This window comes from Pinus tabuliformis, chromosome 6 (genome assembly GCF_031772625.1).
Source record: "Pinus tabuliformis cultivar Carrire ecotype Pingquan chromosome 6, CPIR1, whole genome shotgun sequence".
Lineage (NCBI taxonomy): Eukaryota > Viridiplantae > Streptophyta > Pinopsida > Pinales > Pinaceae > Pinus > Pinus tabuliformis.
In genome coordinates, this window is record NC_142292.1 from 1,670,953,181 (window position 1) to 1,670,964,656 (window position 11,476).

General features: G+C 38.6%; 1 protein-coding gene across 1 annotated transcript; it reads right to left on the reverse strand.

Annotated features, from left to right (window-relative positions):
- Positions 1–1,402: 1,402 nt before the first annotated feature.
- Positions 1,403–11,032, reverse strand: LOC149265370 (uncharacterized). Its single transcript, XM_089429339.1, has 4 exons — positions 10,357–11,032; positions 4,523–4,678; positions 3,448–4,134; positions 1,403–2,716 (listed from the first exon to the last, which is right to left on the reverse strand). The coding sequence occupies exons 1-4, from the start codon at positions 10,690–10,692 to the stop codon at positions 1,682–1,684; spliced, it is 2,214 nt and encodes a 737-aa protein (XP_089285465.1). The 5' UTR covers positions 10,693–11,032; the 3' UTR covers positions 1,403–1,681.
- Between the last annotated feature and the right edge of the window lie 444 nt (positions 11,033–11,476).

The following is an 11,476-nucleotide window of genomic DNA, read 5'->3' on the forward strand; positions in this document are numbered from 1 at the left end:
AAAAAGAAAAACTCAGTAGTGTTTTTCATTGAATGGATTAGCAATTTGCCTACCCTCACAGGACTATTTACTATCCATCTTCATAAGCCCATTGGAAAGGAGCAACCTTATTAACAGACATATAATCTTTAAGTCCATATTAAAGCTTCTGGGTTGTTACTTCAAGAGAGTTGAGAATTGTTTTCAACCAATTCTTGCTTCCCATTCAAAATCTTTATGGTCAATATTCCTTTTAACTTTCTTCTGAAAGAACAATGCAGGAAACCTCCATAGAAATCCAGATAGCAGCACAATGAGGTCAATGAAGTGAAAATTATAGTTAAACATTGTATATTTTTACAAAGAGTTACAGCGCACATTCACAAGAATGACACCAAGCCTTCTCCACTAAGCATGTCCATACAGGTGAACAATGTCTACACAGGACATTAAACACTATTATCAGAAGTCAATCCTATCTAAAGAGGATAAACACTGCAACCCAACTAAACATTTCCGTTTATTGGAACTACCCATCATCAAAAGTAAGTAAAACTAATCTACAGATTTATGATTAACTTACAAGCATGATATGTCACGGAGGCAAATTTTCTTAATAGCACTATTATCAGAAGTCAGTCCTATCTAAAGAGGATAAATAATGCAACCCAGCTAAACATTTCCCTTTATTGGAACTACCCATCATCAAAAGTAAGTAAAACCAATCTACAGATTTATGATTAACTTACAAGCATGATATGTCACGGAGGCAAATTTTCTTAATATAAGGTGCATTGCCACTCGAAGGGCCACAAAAAAACTGAAGTAGAATATGAGACTAAATAGCTCTTTCAACAGTTTGTCATTGGCAAAGATGTTATTTAACTTCCACATTATTGTCTAATAAAGTCTATTATTTAACAACACAGTAGTATTAATATGTAAATATCACATTTTAAAATACTATTCTACTAACAGCTAATTATATTTCGTATTATTATGATACTGTCAAGTCTCATAGCCAGCCATCAATTCCAACCCACCTTCTTGTGTCTAACTTTTAGGGGATGCCAGCTTTCACAGGCAAAACAGAGTCTTTACAAATAATACTGAAATATCACTGGAACATCAGACAAGAGCCTTGACACTTCTCTTGTTTGCGCAATCAATAATGTTTCTTTAATGTTAAAAGAAACAATCTTTACAATCAAAACCAATTCAGAGCCCCTGCATCCCAATCTAATCTTAAAACAATGGCCACAATTTAAAAATATGTGGAGGTTCAATGCCAGTTATAAAACGTGTTATAAAATTGTACAATCACACCTCTTGAGGATACCTTTATCTAACATGATGTGAAACTCCAAGCCTTTGCCAGAGCTGGCAGTAAAGCTATAACAAAGAAACCTCTAAGTCTACTCACTGCATGTTAAATTGTTACAACAAATTGCTGAAAGAATGTTGTTATCCCTGGGTCAAATTTTATAGTCATAATGGTCTGGTGAAGCCTTTGTTGTCTATTGCAGTTAAATATTGGACACCCAGCCTTCGTCCAGACCACCAGACATGCTCTAGTAAAAGAATAAGTTAGCAAGAGGCATGTGCACTATGGGCACTTTTCCCCGATTAATTGATAACTAGCCTTCACACTAAAATACAACAATTCTGCCGCATCCCTTAACTACACCATGGAGAAATCCTTTCAGAGTGTACAAGACTCAGCTGTGAAATGAAATTCAATTTGCAGACGGCGATGCAACTGGATATTGCTCATCAAACCTTTCTTAATATCTATCTGTAACTCTTGTAAAGGAATAGCCGCCAAAAAGCCTTTGATAAACTCCTTGCAACCCTCCTTTCCTCTGCAAATAAGTTTTTCTTGTGTATCTCTGTTTCCTTGAGCCTCCGGTGGCTTTGTGTCTTTAAATTGGGAACCTGCATTTTCTTGCTGTTGCTCATTAATATTTTCTACATTCTCCACTCCAACATACAGTAAATTGGTATTGTTCTTTTCTTCTTCTGATTTCTTCTCTCTTTGTGATAAATAGTACACTTCTGTGTCCTTATCGAACTTTAATATGTAGGCCTGATTACACCCTTCAAACAATCTCTCTCCAAGTGTATCGATTATGTAATATGCTTCCTTTTCTATCTTGAGCAGAAAAAAATGATCATTCCAGCTAACTATGTAAATGCGTGGTTCATAATTATCAATCTCATTCACACTGCCATTTGTAATTTCTTCCCAGATACTATCAAATGACATAACCCCATGAAGGAATTCACAGGAATCTCCCAAGCCTTCAGGCTGGAAGAAGCCAATGGGGGATTTTCTAGGAATAACAGACAGAGGACGTATGTTTGACAGCAATATTGTTTCCAAATCGAAGTGCCCATCAGAGAACCTCTGTCTATATTCCTCCAGTTCCCACAGCTTCCTCCACTCCATAGATCCTTCACGTATCAATGTGTCAAATTGTGATTTTATTGGCATAGAATTGGGGTTGTTTTGTAACCAGTCAGCAATAACTGCTACCAAAGCAGTACAAGCACTCTCCCCTGCAGCACGTTCACTTCGTTGGTCAATTGAAGCAAAAAATACTTCAGCTGATAGCTTCATTTGTCCATCTCTGCTAACCAGTTCTTTATGTTCCCAACTACCAATGGTAAAGTTGTCATCTCCAAAGTCTAAACACCCAGACATGTTCAAAGCTACACTGGAATCAACTTCATTGGCCTGCAACAGATATACAGATATTGATATCAATATCTACCAGATATTGCAAGAGATAGTTAAACACAAATGAAGCAACAACAAACAGCGGGGTTATATCAGTTTCTAAATTGATGTTGAAGTAAATTCAATAATTGAAAATCATGCACATCTAGAAGCATTGAACTGTAATCAAGGAATTCAATCCAAACAAAATATCTGAAACACTCATGAGTCATGCCAAACGAAGTAACACACACCCAAACTTGTTTGCAGCACCAAAATGAAGCACTCAAAAATGCCAAAAACAGTACAAGCACCCATCAGTATTACACCAGTACTTTTCTCTGTGGTCTGAATAATGTGACATAGTTATAAGGGAAGAAAACATCAAGAGACAAGTCGTGTGTCACTAGGTAAGAACACATGGCGAAGCCTGATTAAAAGGAATCCAAGTCACTAACCATCTCCACTGGATAAAAAATAAACATAAATGCAGACCAACAAACAGAATGTTTGATCTGTTTTTACTTAAAAATGCGAAGATCCCAAATTGTAATCACAAGCATTCAGGCCAAACAGATTACGATACATGATACACCAATGATTGTAGCACCAAAATAATGCAATCAAATATGCCAAAAATAGTACAACCATACATCAGTGTTGCACCAGAACCTTCCCTATAATAAATTTATGTATTGTGCAGAGTGATATCGGGAGTAGCAAAGACATTAAGAGACAGGAATCTGTACCATCGCTTGGGGGGGCAGCTGTGTAGGAAAGCTTGATTGTCTGCGATCAAAATCAATATCATCTCCACCCTCTTCTCTGCATGCCTTATTCAACAATGGTTCTCCCCTCTCTCGTGCTACTCTGAAACTTACCTTTCTTCTTTTCCATGAAAGAAGACTCCGCATGGATGTTTGCGGCAAAGTGTGATCAGAGTCTGAAGAAGATGGCTCCTCAATCAACTTTGGCATTAGTTCCAGACTCGGTATACTAGTCATCATCCAATTGTTTCCAACTACTTTCTCTGCAGAGTCTAGATGAAGAATACCTTCCACGACAAGATTGGCTGCAGCCAAAGTTCCATAACTCAAGGACTTCTTATATCCAGAGCAAAGCCTGTAATCAGCTCCATCCTCTTCACATTCATCAGCAGAATCTGAGTCAATTGACTCAGCAAATTCACATTCCTCACTCCTTGGAGACAATTTGTCATCACTTCCATCCTCTTCTTCAGAAGCTTTCTTTGATCTCCCCACTGCAACATATTCCGTGAAAATTCTCACCTTTCTTAAACCTGCTTTCAGAGCAGATACTTCATCTTTATCGGATGACAAATGGCCTCCAATGAAAGATAGTGAAGGAACTATAACCCTGTGAACAGCATCTATTGCTTCCTGAGAGGTCTGAAGCTCCAAAAAGTTGACTGTAATCTGCATTAATCAAAAAAGTCGTCCTCAAGTTGAACATCTAAATAATTTGGAAAAAGGAAACGGACATGAAAAGGACTCCCTATTAAGAATGCACCCAAAAATTGAAATTCCTCACTTATTTTATATGCATGACTCAGTATCATCAAGAATCAGTAACCCAAAATATCTCCAAAATAATGCAACAGAAATAAATTTAACAAATTCTTAGTCAAAATGCAAGAAAGTGAAAGAAACAAATGACCTTAATTGCTTCCATTAATTCAAGCTTTGAGATTAGAGACTAGTGCATCTGCCTTGTAAACCAGAGATCTTTATACATTCAATAGTGACCTTAGGTAAATAGTAAGTAGTTAGGTAGAAACACAATAGAATGACCAAAGGAGCTTACACAAAATACTGCTTCAGTTGTCACTCCTCCAATGCAACAAGAAACAGGGATCTTTGTGCTTTGCTTTGCATCTTCTTCCAATGACACGAACTCTCCAAGGTTCACGAACGATGTTCCTATGATAGAAGGCTTAGTCTTTGGTTCCTGCATCAAATTCTGCGAGTTCCACATGACTACAGCATCAGAAATAACCCATAGTTTTAAGGGGAAAGCATTATTCACAATAATCACTGTCTTAACAATCTGTCCCTTTATCTCTCCCCAAATATCTAAATTAACAGACAAATAAATGCACAACAAAAAGAACCGTGAATTTAGAAGGTTTAAAAAGCACAAAGATGTTTGTATAGATTCAAACTTTCATTCAGTTCTCTCATTGATAAGGTTAACTGTCAAATACAGGCCATGTCCAGAGAGTGTTTGTATCACACCATAGACATCATTGTCTGCAAAATTCCCTACACAAGGTGCTGGATAACTCAGTAGGTTATGCAATGGCCACTTCCAATATTTTCTTTAGGAAAATGTGCCTCCTCACAGCTGCTAATTTCATGCATATTTTACTCGTAAAAACAGTAGGTTTTAACCCATGCAAAAAACAGTGTCCAAGTTGTAAGGGGTGTGCAATGGGCATCAAAGTTCAAGCCCATATTTTTGAGAATATTTTGCCAATATGCATAACAGAATTCAATTAACCCATCATATTTTAGAACATGTTTAAGTCACCGATTTATTGTTAACACCCTTCTGTTTTAACTTGAGAGCACACAAATGCCACTAAGCACAGAAACTGTGCATAACCTTACAGAAGACTGAAGAGTGGAAATCCACGAGTCAGCAAACGCATGAGATGGCCTGCAGCAACTACTTTTGGCTCCATGTTATCATTAGAACCAACCAGATTCAGCTTGCAACTACAGTAATTTAAGAGACTGCACCACTATTTTACTCTTGCATTCTACTATCTATTCAAGTTAAGGGGTGTGCAATGGGCATCAAGTTAAGTTGTAAGGGGTGTGCAATGGGCATCAAAGTTCAAGCCCATATTTTTGAGAATATTTTGCCAATATGCATAGCAGAATTCAATTAACCCACCATATTTTAGAACATGTTTAAGTCACCGATTTATTGTTAACACCCTTCTGTTTTAACTTGAGAGCACACAAATGCCACTAAGCACAGAAACTGTGCATAACCTTACAGAAGACTGAAGAGTGGAAATCCACGAGTCAGCAAACGCATGAGATGGCCTGCAGCAACTACTTTTGGCTCCATGTTATCATTAGAACCAACCAGATTCAGCTTGCAACTACAGTAATTTAAGAGACTGCACCACTATTTTACTCTTGCATTCTACTATCTATTCAAGTTAAGGTCATTACCCTTAGGTTCATTTCTCTTAAAACAGAGGTCTTCAACTTACAAATGTCAGTGTCTTCTGAGCACCCAGCAAGTCTACCCACTTTGGCTAAAAATCGAACCAAGCCTGGGTAGTAAATATTCTAGTGTATGGATTTTGCACTTCATACTCATGCCCCTTCATATGTGGCTGAAGATAAGATAAGATAGATGTATTGATGTACAACAAATGACCACTAAAGTAGGTCAACGGACTGTGTTTAGGTACAATGATTCTACACCAAGCGGAAGCACAAAAACTTCTCCTTTATGAAAAGCAAGAAACAGGGAGTAAAAGAACAGTCAATTCTAAAAACCTAGAAGGCCAACTCCAATGGAGAGGCCATCCAGGAAAAAGATGTACAAGATGAGTGGCTCAACAGCCTATGCTACCAACCGTAAGAGGTGATCCTGGTCCACTAGAGCTCCATTTCCTAACATCTGAGGCTAAATGGAGAATACCCAACATAGATGTCTGACCAAAAGAATAATGGGGCAAGGAGCTCAAATGAGTATTGTACAGCTATCTAACGACTATAATGTCTGCTAGTATGAGGTTTGGTCTAGCGGCACTACTGGGGTCTCACAGAAATGGGAATAAACCTCCATCTCCTCACTGATCTGGAATCATCTTTGTCCATCTACCACTTGGTGCCCCTATTCAGGAGTACCGTAAAAAAGGAAGTAATCCACTGAGTGGAAGCTGATCCAGGGAGTGAATGTGGCTGAAGGATAGAAGAGAGAAGACAGAGGGCCTCCCCCGCATGTATAAGGTTAAGCATCTCAAGTCAAGGTACCTAAAGAAAAAGACAGTGTTGTCCTCGGATTTCATAATAAATTAGGCAACGGAAGATTAAGCACTCCTCAATCTCCGCCTCACGAAGATGGTACAACTGGCAAATCCTATCTGATTAGCTAATATGGTAATCAATCCTGATCTGTAGCCTATGCAACCCAACTCTAAACTGGCCCAGTGGGATCCGAATAGCATACATCTAGTGGCAAAATGTATAATGGGTTTGAATAAGTCCATCCCTCATAACCATGAAGTGCTTAGGATATAAGGCCATCTTTAACCCACCCTGAGGGTTATCCAAGTGACCTGCAAAAACTGCCTATAGATGTCCTCCTTGATTATCATGTTCATCTGATATCATGTGGGAAAAAGGTGACCATGGTGGGAAAAAGGTGACCATAGATGTCCTCTTTGATTATCATATTCATCTGCTATCATGTGGGAAAAAGGTGACCAGGTGCATCAAGGGAATATCTAAATGGAGGGAGTCAATCCATTGTAATGCCAACAAATGCTAGGAGATCCAAGACACCAACATAGTAACATAGAGAATGAGCCAAAGAACTAATGAATGCAATGGAATTTCGATGAGAAACAGGCCAAGTAGGGGTACCAATCCTGCCCCTTTGTTGTATCAGCAAAACTCCAAATGCAGTGTAGGAGTGAGACAAAGGTGCGGCGTTATCATTGTTCGTTCGCCATACACAACCCACTCATAGATGACAACAAGGGCCTTCCACTTGTCCTTGTGACAACTCACTTGCACTTAATCACTTTCGTTCGAGTCACCTTGTCATACCCAAGAAACAAAATTATGGTCCATCCACACGATGTCTAGTGCTATGAATGGATCCCCTTACCTTTGTCATGTTTCGTCATTTCCCTTTGATTACATGTTTAGCCTTGCTAGATCCTTTGTATTCTTAATTTGGGACATCTTCTAGGTGACTGAATCATTCTCAAGCTTTGTACCTTTGATTTGGTCTCTAATTTTTTTAGATGAAAAATATGTCTTGTATTCACAAAGAAAATATTTTACATCAACAGAACAAAAAAAAGTTGAAGGGTATATACAATAAATCTTATACCATATTGTGCCCAAGTAAAATTAGAATTTGCATATATATCCAGAGACTTGGCTTCCTTAATGAGCAAAAAAACTCATTTTCTGTCCGTAGTGCTACCAAATCCATTTGGGCATGCTTTTCAATGGGTCCAACTTGATCAAACTCTCCTCCCTCCCTAGTCTTCGAACGTGGTGAAAACCATGGATTTTCCATACCAAATTGCACCTAGGGTACTTTACTAGGAATACTTGGGTACAGCCTTAGTCCCTTTGTTGTATTTTGGTTAACTTGCATTTGGAGAGTTATTGGGTGCATACCTACCTTTAGCTCAATAGTATGAAGATTTTCCTTTTAATGTAGTAGTTGCAACACAGGTGGTGGTTTTGACATCCTGCTGTAGAAGATGGCACACATGCCATGGCTTAACATCTTGATGTAGTAGTTCGAATTCGGCGCACATGTGGTGGTTTGACATATTCTACAAAAGCACACATTTTCAGAATGATGGGCACTTGTTGGTTTGACATCTGCCACAAGAGTGCACTTTCTGAAGAGGATGGGCAGTTGGCATGTGTGTAGTAACCACTTTGGAGGAGGGCGTATGGTACATGGAGGTTGGGCACTTGGCCCTAGGAGCATGTAACCACCTAACAAACAGTTTGAGGAGGAACCCTTAAGACAAGAAACCATTGATCAAAGGGCACACCATTGTGGGAGAATGCTTGAGTCTTGACATGCAGACATCCAACTTGGAGGGTACACCATACTAGGGGTTGGAATCCATGCTTTATTCTTGGCCTTTCTCACTTTAGTCTATACAAAGAAAGGGATTTGTCTTTGTTAAGAACAACTCATGCAAACCAAGTTGACAATTGTTTGAATTTAATGTTTGAAGGATTGTAGCAAAGTTACCATATTCACCTTAGAGAGTGATTCAGTGAGGTCAAAGAGTATGAGAATTGATTTAGACTAAAGAAATCTCTAGAGTCAAGAATGGACTTGGAAAATTAATAATACAGTAAATTTCAGAAAAAGAAATATATAAATGATAGTATATACTAAAAGAGAGATATAAATGATAGCACATACTACTTTCAGAAAAAAGAAAGATATATATGATAGTATGTACTAAAAGAGAGATATAGATGATAGTATATAGTATATACTACAAAATACCAGAGAATATGGAAAGTTGAAAAGTATGTTGGTCGAAAAGCATAGGTATCCACATCTCTAAAATTATAAAAATAATAATAATAATAATAAAATCCTAACAATAACAATTCATTTCATGCATGTTCATCATTGCACAATCCAGTGGAAACACTATAATCCCACAAATCCTAAAATTAGTAAGTTTGTTGAATTCTAAATGGCATGTGAAATTCTACTTTCTCCATATAAAATTCAATGAGGTCAAAACCACTCTCCAACATCCTGAAACAATAAATGGTAATGTTATAAATGGTAGTGTTGCCCTGCACAAGGGAAATGTTTCCCCTTGCATTTCACCAAGTTCCACCCAAAAGAGTGAATATTTCCTTGTGCATTTCCCCAAGTTTCCCCAAAAAGAGGTGGGGAAATGTTTCCCTAGGCATTCCCCGGAGCATGGGAAATGTGGGGGCATCCTCCCCACCATAGGGGACACACATCGCTGTGGAAAATTGGTTCCCTCAGACAGCAGAGTCAGACTTGAGAGTAAACTTGGACCTGAAAGAGCTAGTAACACCAGGCAATAGTGATAATTCAAGCTAGCCACCATTGGGATTCATGTGCCTGGGGGCCTACTATGCCACTAAATACCGTTGCAGTCATACGTAGTGGTGCAAAGCTATAAATAAATAAGTCCATGTTTCAATTTTCTGAACACAATGCAGGCCGCACTTGGTTAAACAGGCAATCCTATCTTGAAAGATAGTTATTCCCGTATTAAGCCAAGAGAGCATAAGTGACACCAGATAGAAGTGATTATCCAGATTAGTCACCATTGGGAATTTTGTGCCTGGGTTCTTACTCTATGCCACTGGATACGGTTTCAATCACCCCTAGTGGTACCAAGCTAAACATAAATCCATGTTCCAATTTTCCTAATGCAATACAGGCCATACTTGGTCCTTCGAACAGGCATTGGACAAGCTACATCCCATCTGGAAAAGTTAATTATACCCATATTAAGGAAAACAAACATATGTGACATCAGATAATAGTGATTATCCAGACTAGCCCCCATTAGCATTATTCTACCAAGGTGCCTTCTATATGCCACTGGATATTGTTGCAATCACACCAAGTGGTACAAAGCTACAAATAAATCCATGTTAACTGGGAAAAATACATCTATGTTTCAATTTTCTAAATGCAATGCAGGCCATACTTGGTCCTTAGAACAGACATTGAACGAGCTACATTCCATTTAGAGAGATAGTTACGCCAACATTAGAAAAAGAGAGCCTATATGATATAACAGTATGCAAATAAATTCATGGGTAATTTCCCTTTGCTGTTCTTTACCATTTGTTCATAATACTCTACAAACAGAATATTTTTCATCGGCATTTGTCTAGTGTACTTACATGCACAACCTCAAGGCAAACATGCCAAGGCTGAAACCCACCTCCCTCCTTCCCCATCGTAAGGACACAAACATGTTCAAACTCCTCATTCCACTCTACAACCCCATTTTCCGCAATACAATGTTCAGCGCTGCTGTCCCTCTTAACATTCCGCCTGAAACGTGAACCCAATTTTCCTTTCGAGGGTCCCTTCCACTTCACATTCACCCCGAGTTTCGAACCCTCGACGTCGCCACTCTGGTCCAAGCCCTCCAGGCTGCAGAGGAGCAGGTTCACCTTGAATTTCTTCGAGTGCAGGGGAGGCCAGGGGCGCCATTTCATCATTTTCACGACCATAAATATCCAGATCAACGAAATCAAACGCCAATGGCAGAAAATTTAGAGGATCCTGTGACCTGAAAACCTCCCAAAACAGACCCACAAGGCCTCCACAAATGACTGGATTCTTCCAACATGTATTGCTTCCTCAATACTGCATCAATTTGTAAGCGACCAAGCTCTTTCGAATCCAGGAAACTTAGAATGTAGATTTCAGACATACGCACATACGAATAACTCTTTGTATAGTCGCGTAAAATCCGTGAAAAAATGGTCTGTAGAAAGTTCTGTCGGCTCTCCTCTGTCTTTAACTGCTGCGAGCCCACTTGCTCTCGGCCCCCGAGTTAACCGCAGTCAGGTCAATCACGTGTGTCTTTTATCCGTTAGTTTAAGTACCGTTGGATTTTAACTTCTTCCCTTCTGCGGACCGCCGTTAAATCCGATGCGTACCTACGGACCTGAAATTCTCATCGCAATCGAGTTAGAATCCAATGGTCCTCGTTCAAAAACTCAGGTTTTGTATTTTTTTTTGGTTTCTTTCTTAATTCCAATCACAATTGCAATTTCAATGGGTATTTAGTCAAGGAACCCAAGGAACGAGTCAATGATGTGTCAAGCAGTTGAAATTGGCTAGTGTAAAATTATTATTGCTATAGTTCATTTATTTTAATTTTAGATCTACTGAAGTTTTAGAAGAATCAAATTTTTTTTATTTTTAAAAATGTTTTTACTTTAAAAAAAAAAATTATTTTTTTTTGGTACTCGGTAAATTTGGATTCAAGCTGATTATAACTTTTTCTTT

What these genes read in the sequence shown, in the direction of transcription:
- LOC149265370 (XM_089429339.1), bottom strand. Translation starts at nt 10,692, where the DNA reads ATGGTCGTGAAAATGATGAAATGGCGCCCCTGGCCTCCCCTGCACTCG. An exon ending in TTTGCCTTGAGGTTGTGCAT is followed by an intron (nt 4,679 to 10,356) that starts GTAAGTACACTA and finishes TGGAACTCGCAG; the next exon opens with AATTTGATGCAGGAACCAAA. An exon ending in CAACTGAAGCAGTATTTTGT is followed by an intron (nt 4,135 to 4,522) that starts GTAAGCTCCTTT and finishes TGATTAATGCAG; the next exon opens with ATTACAGTCAACTTTTTGGA.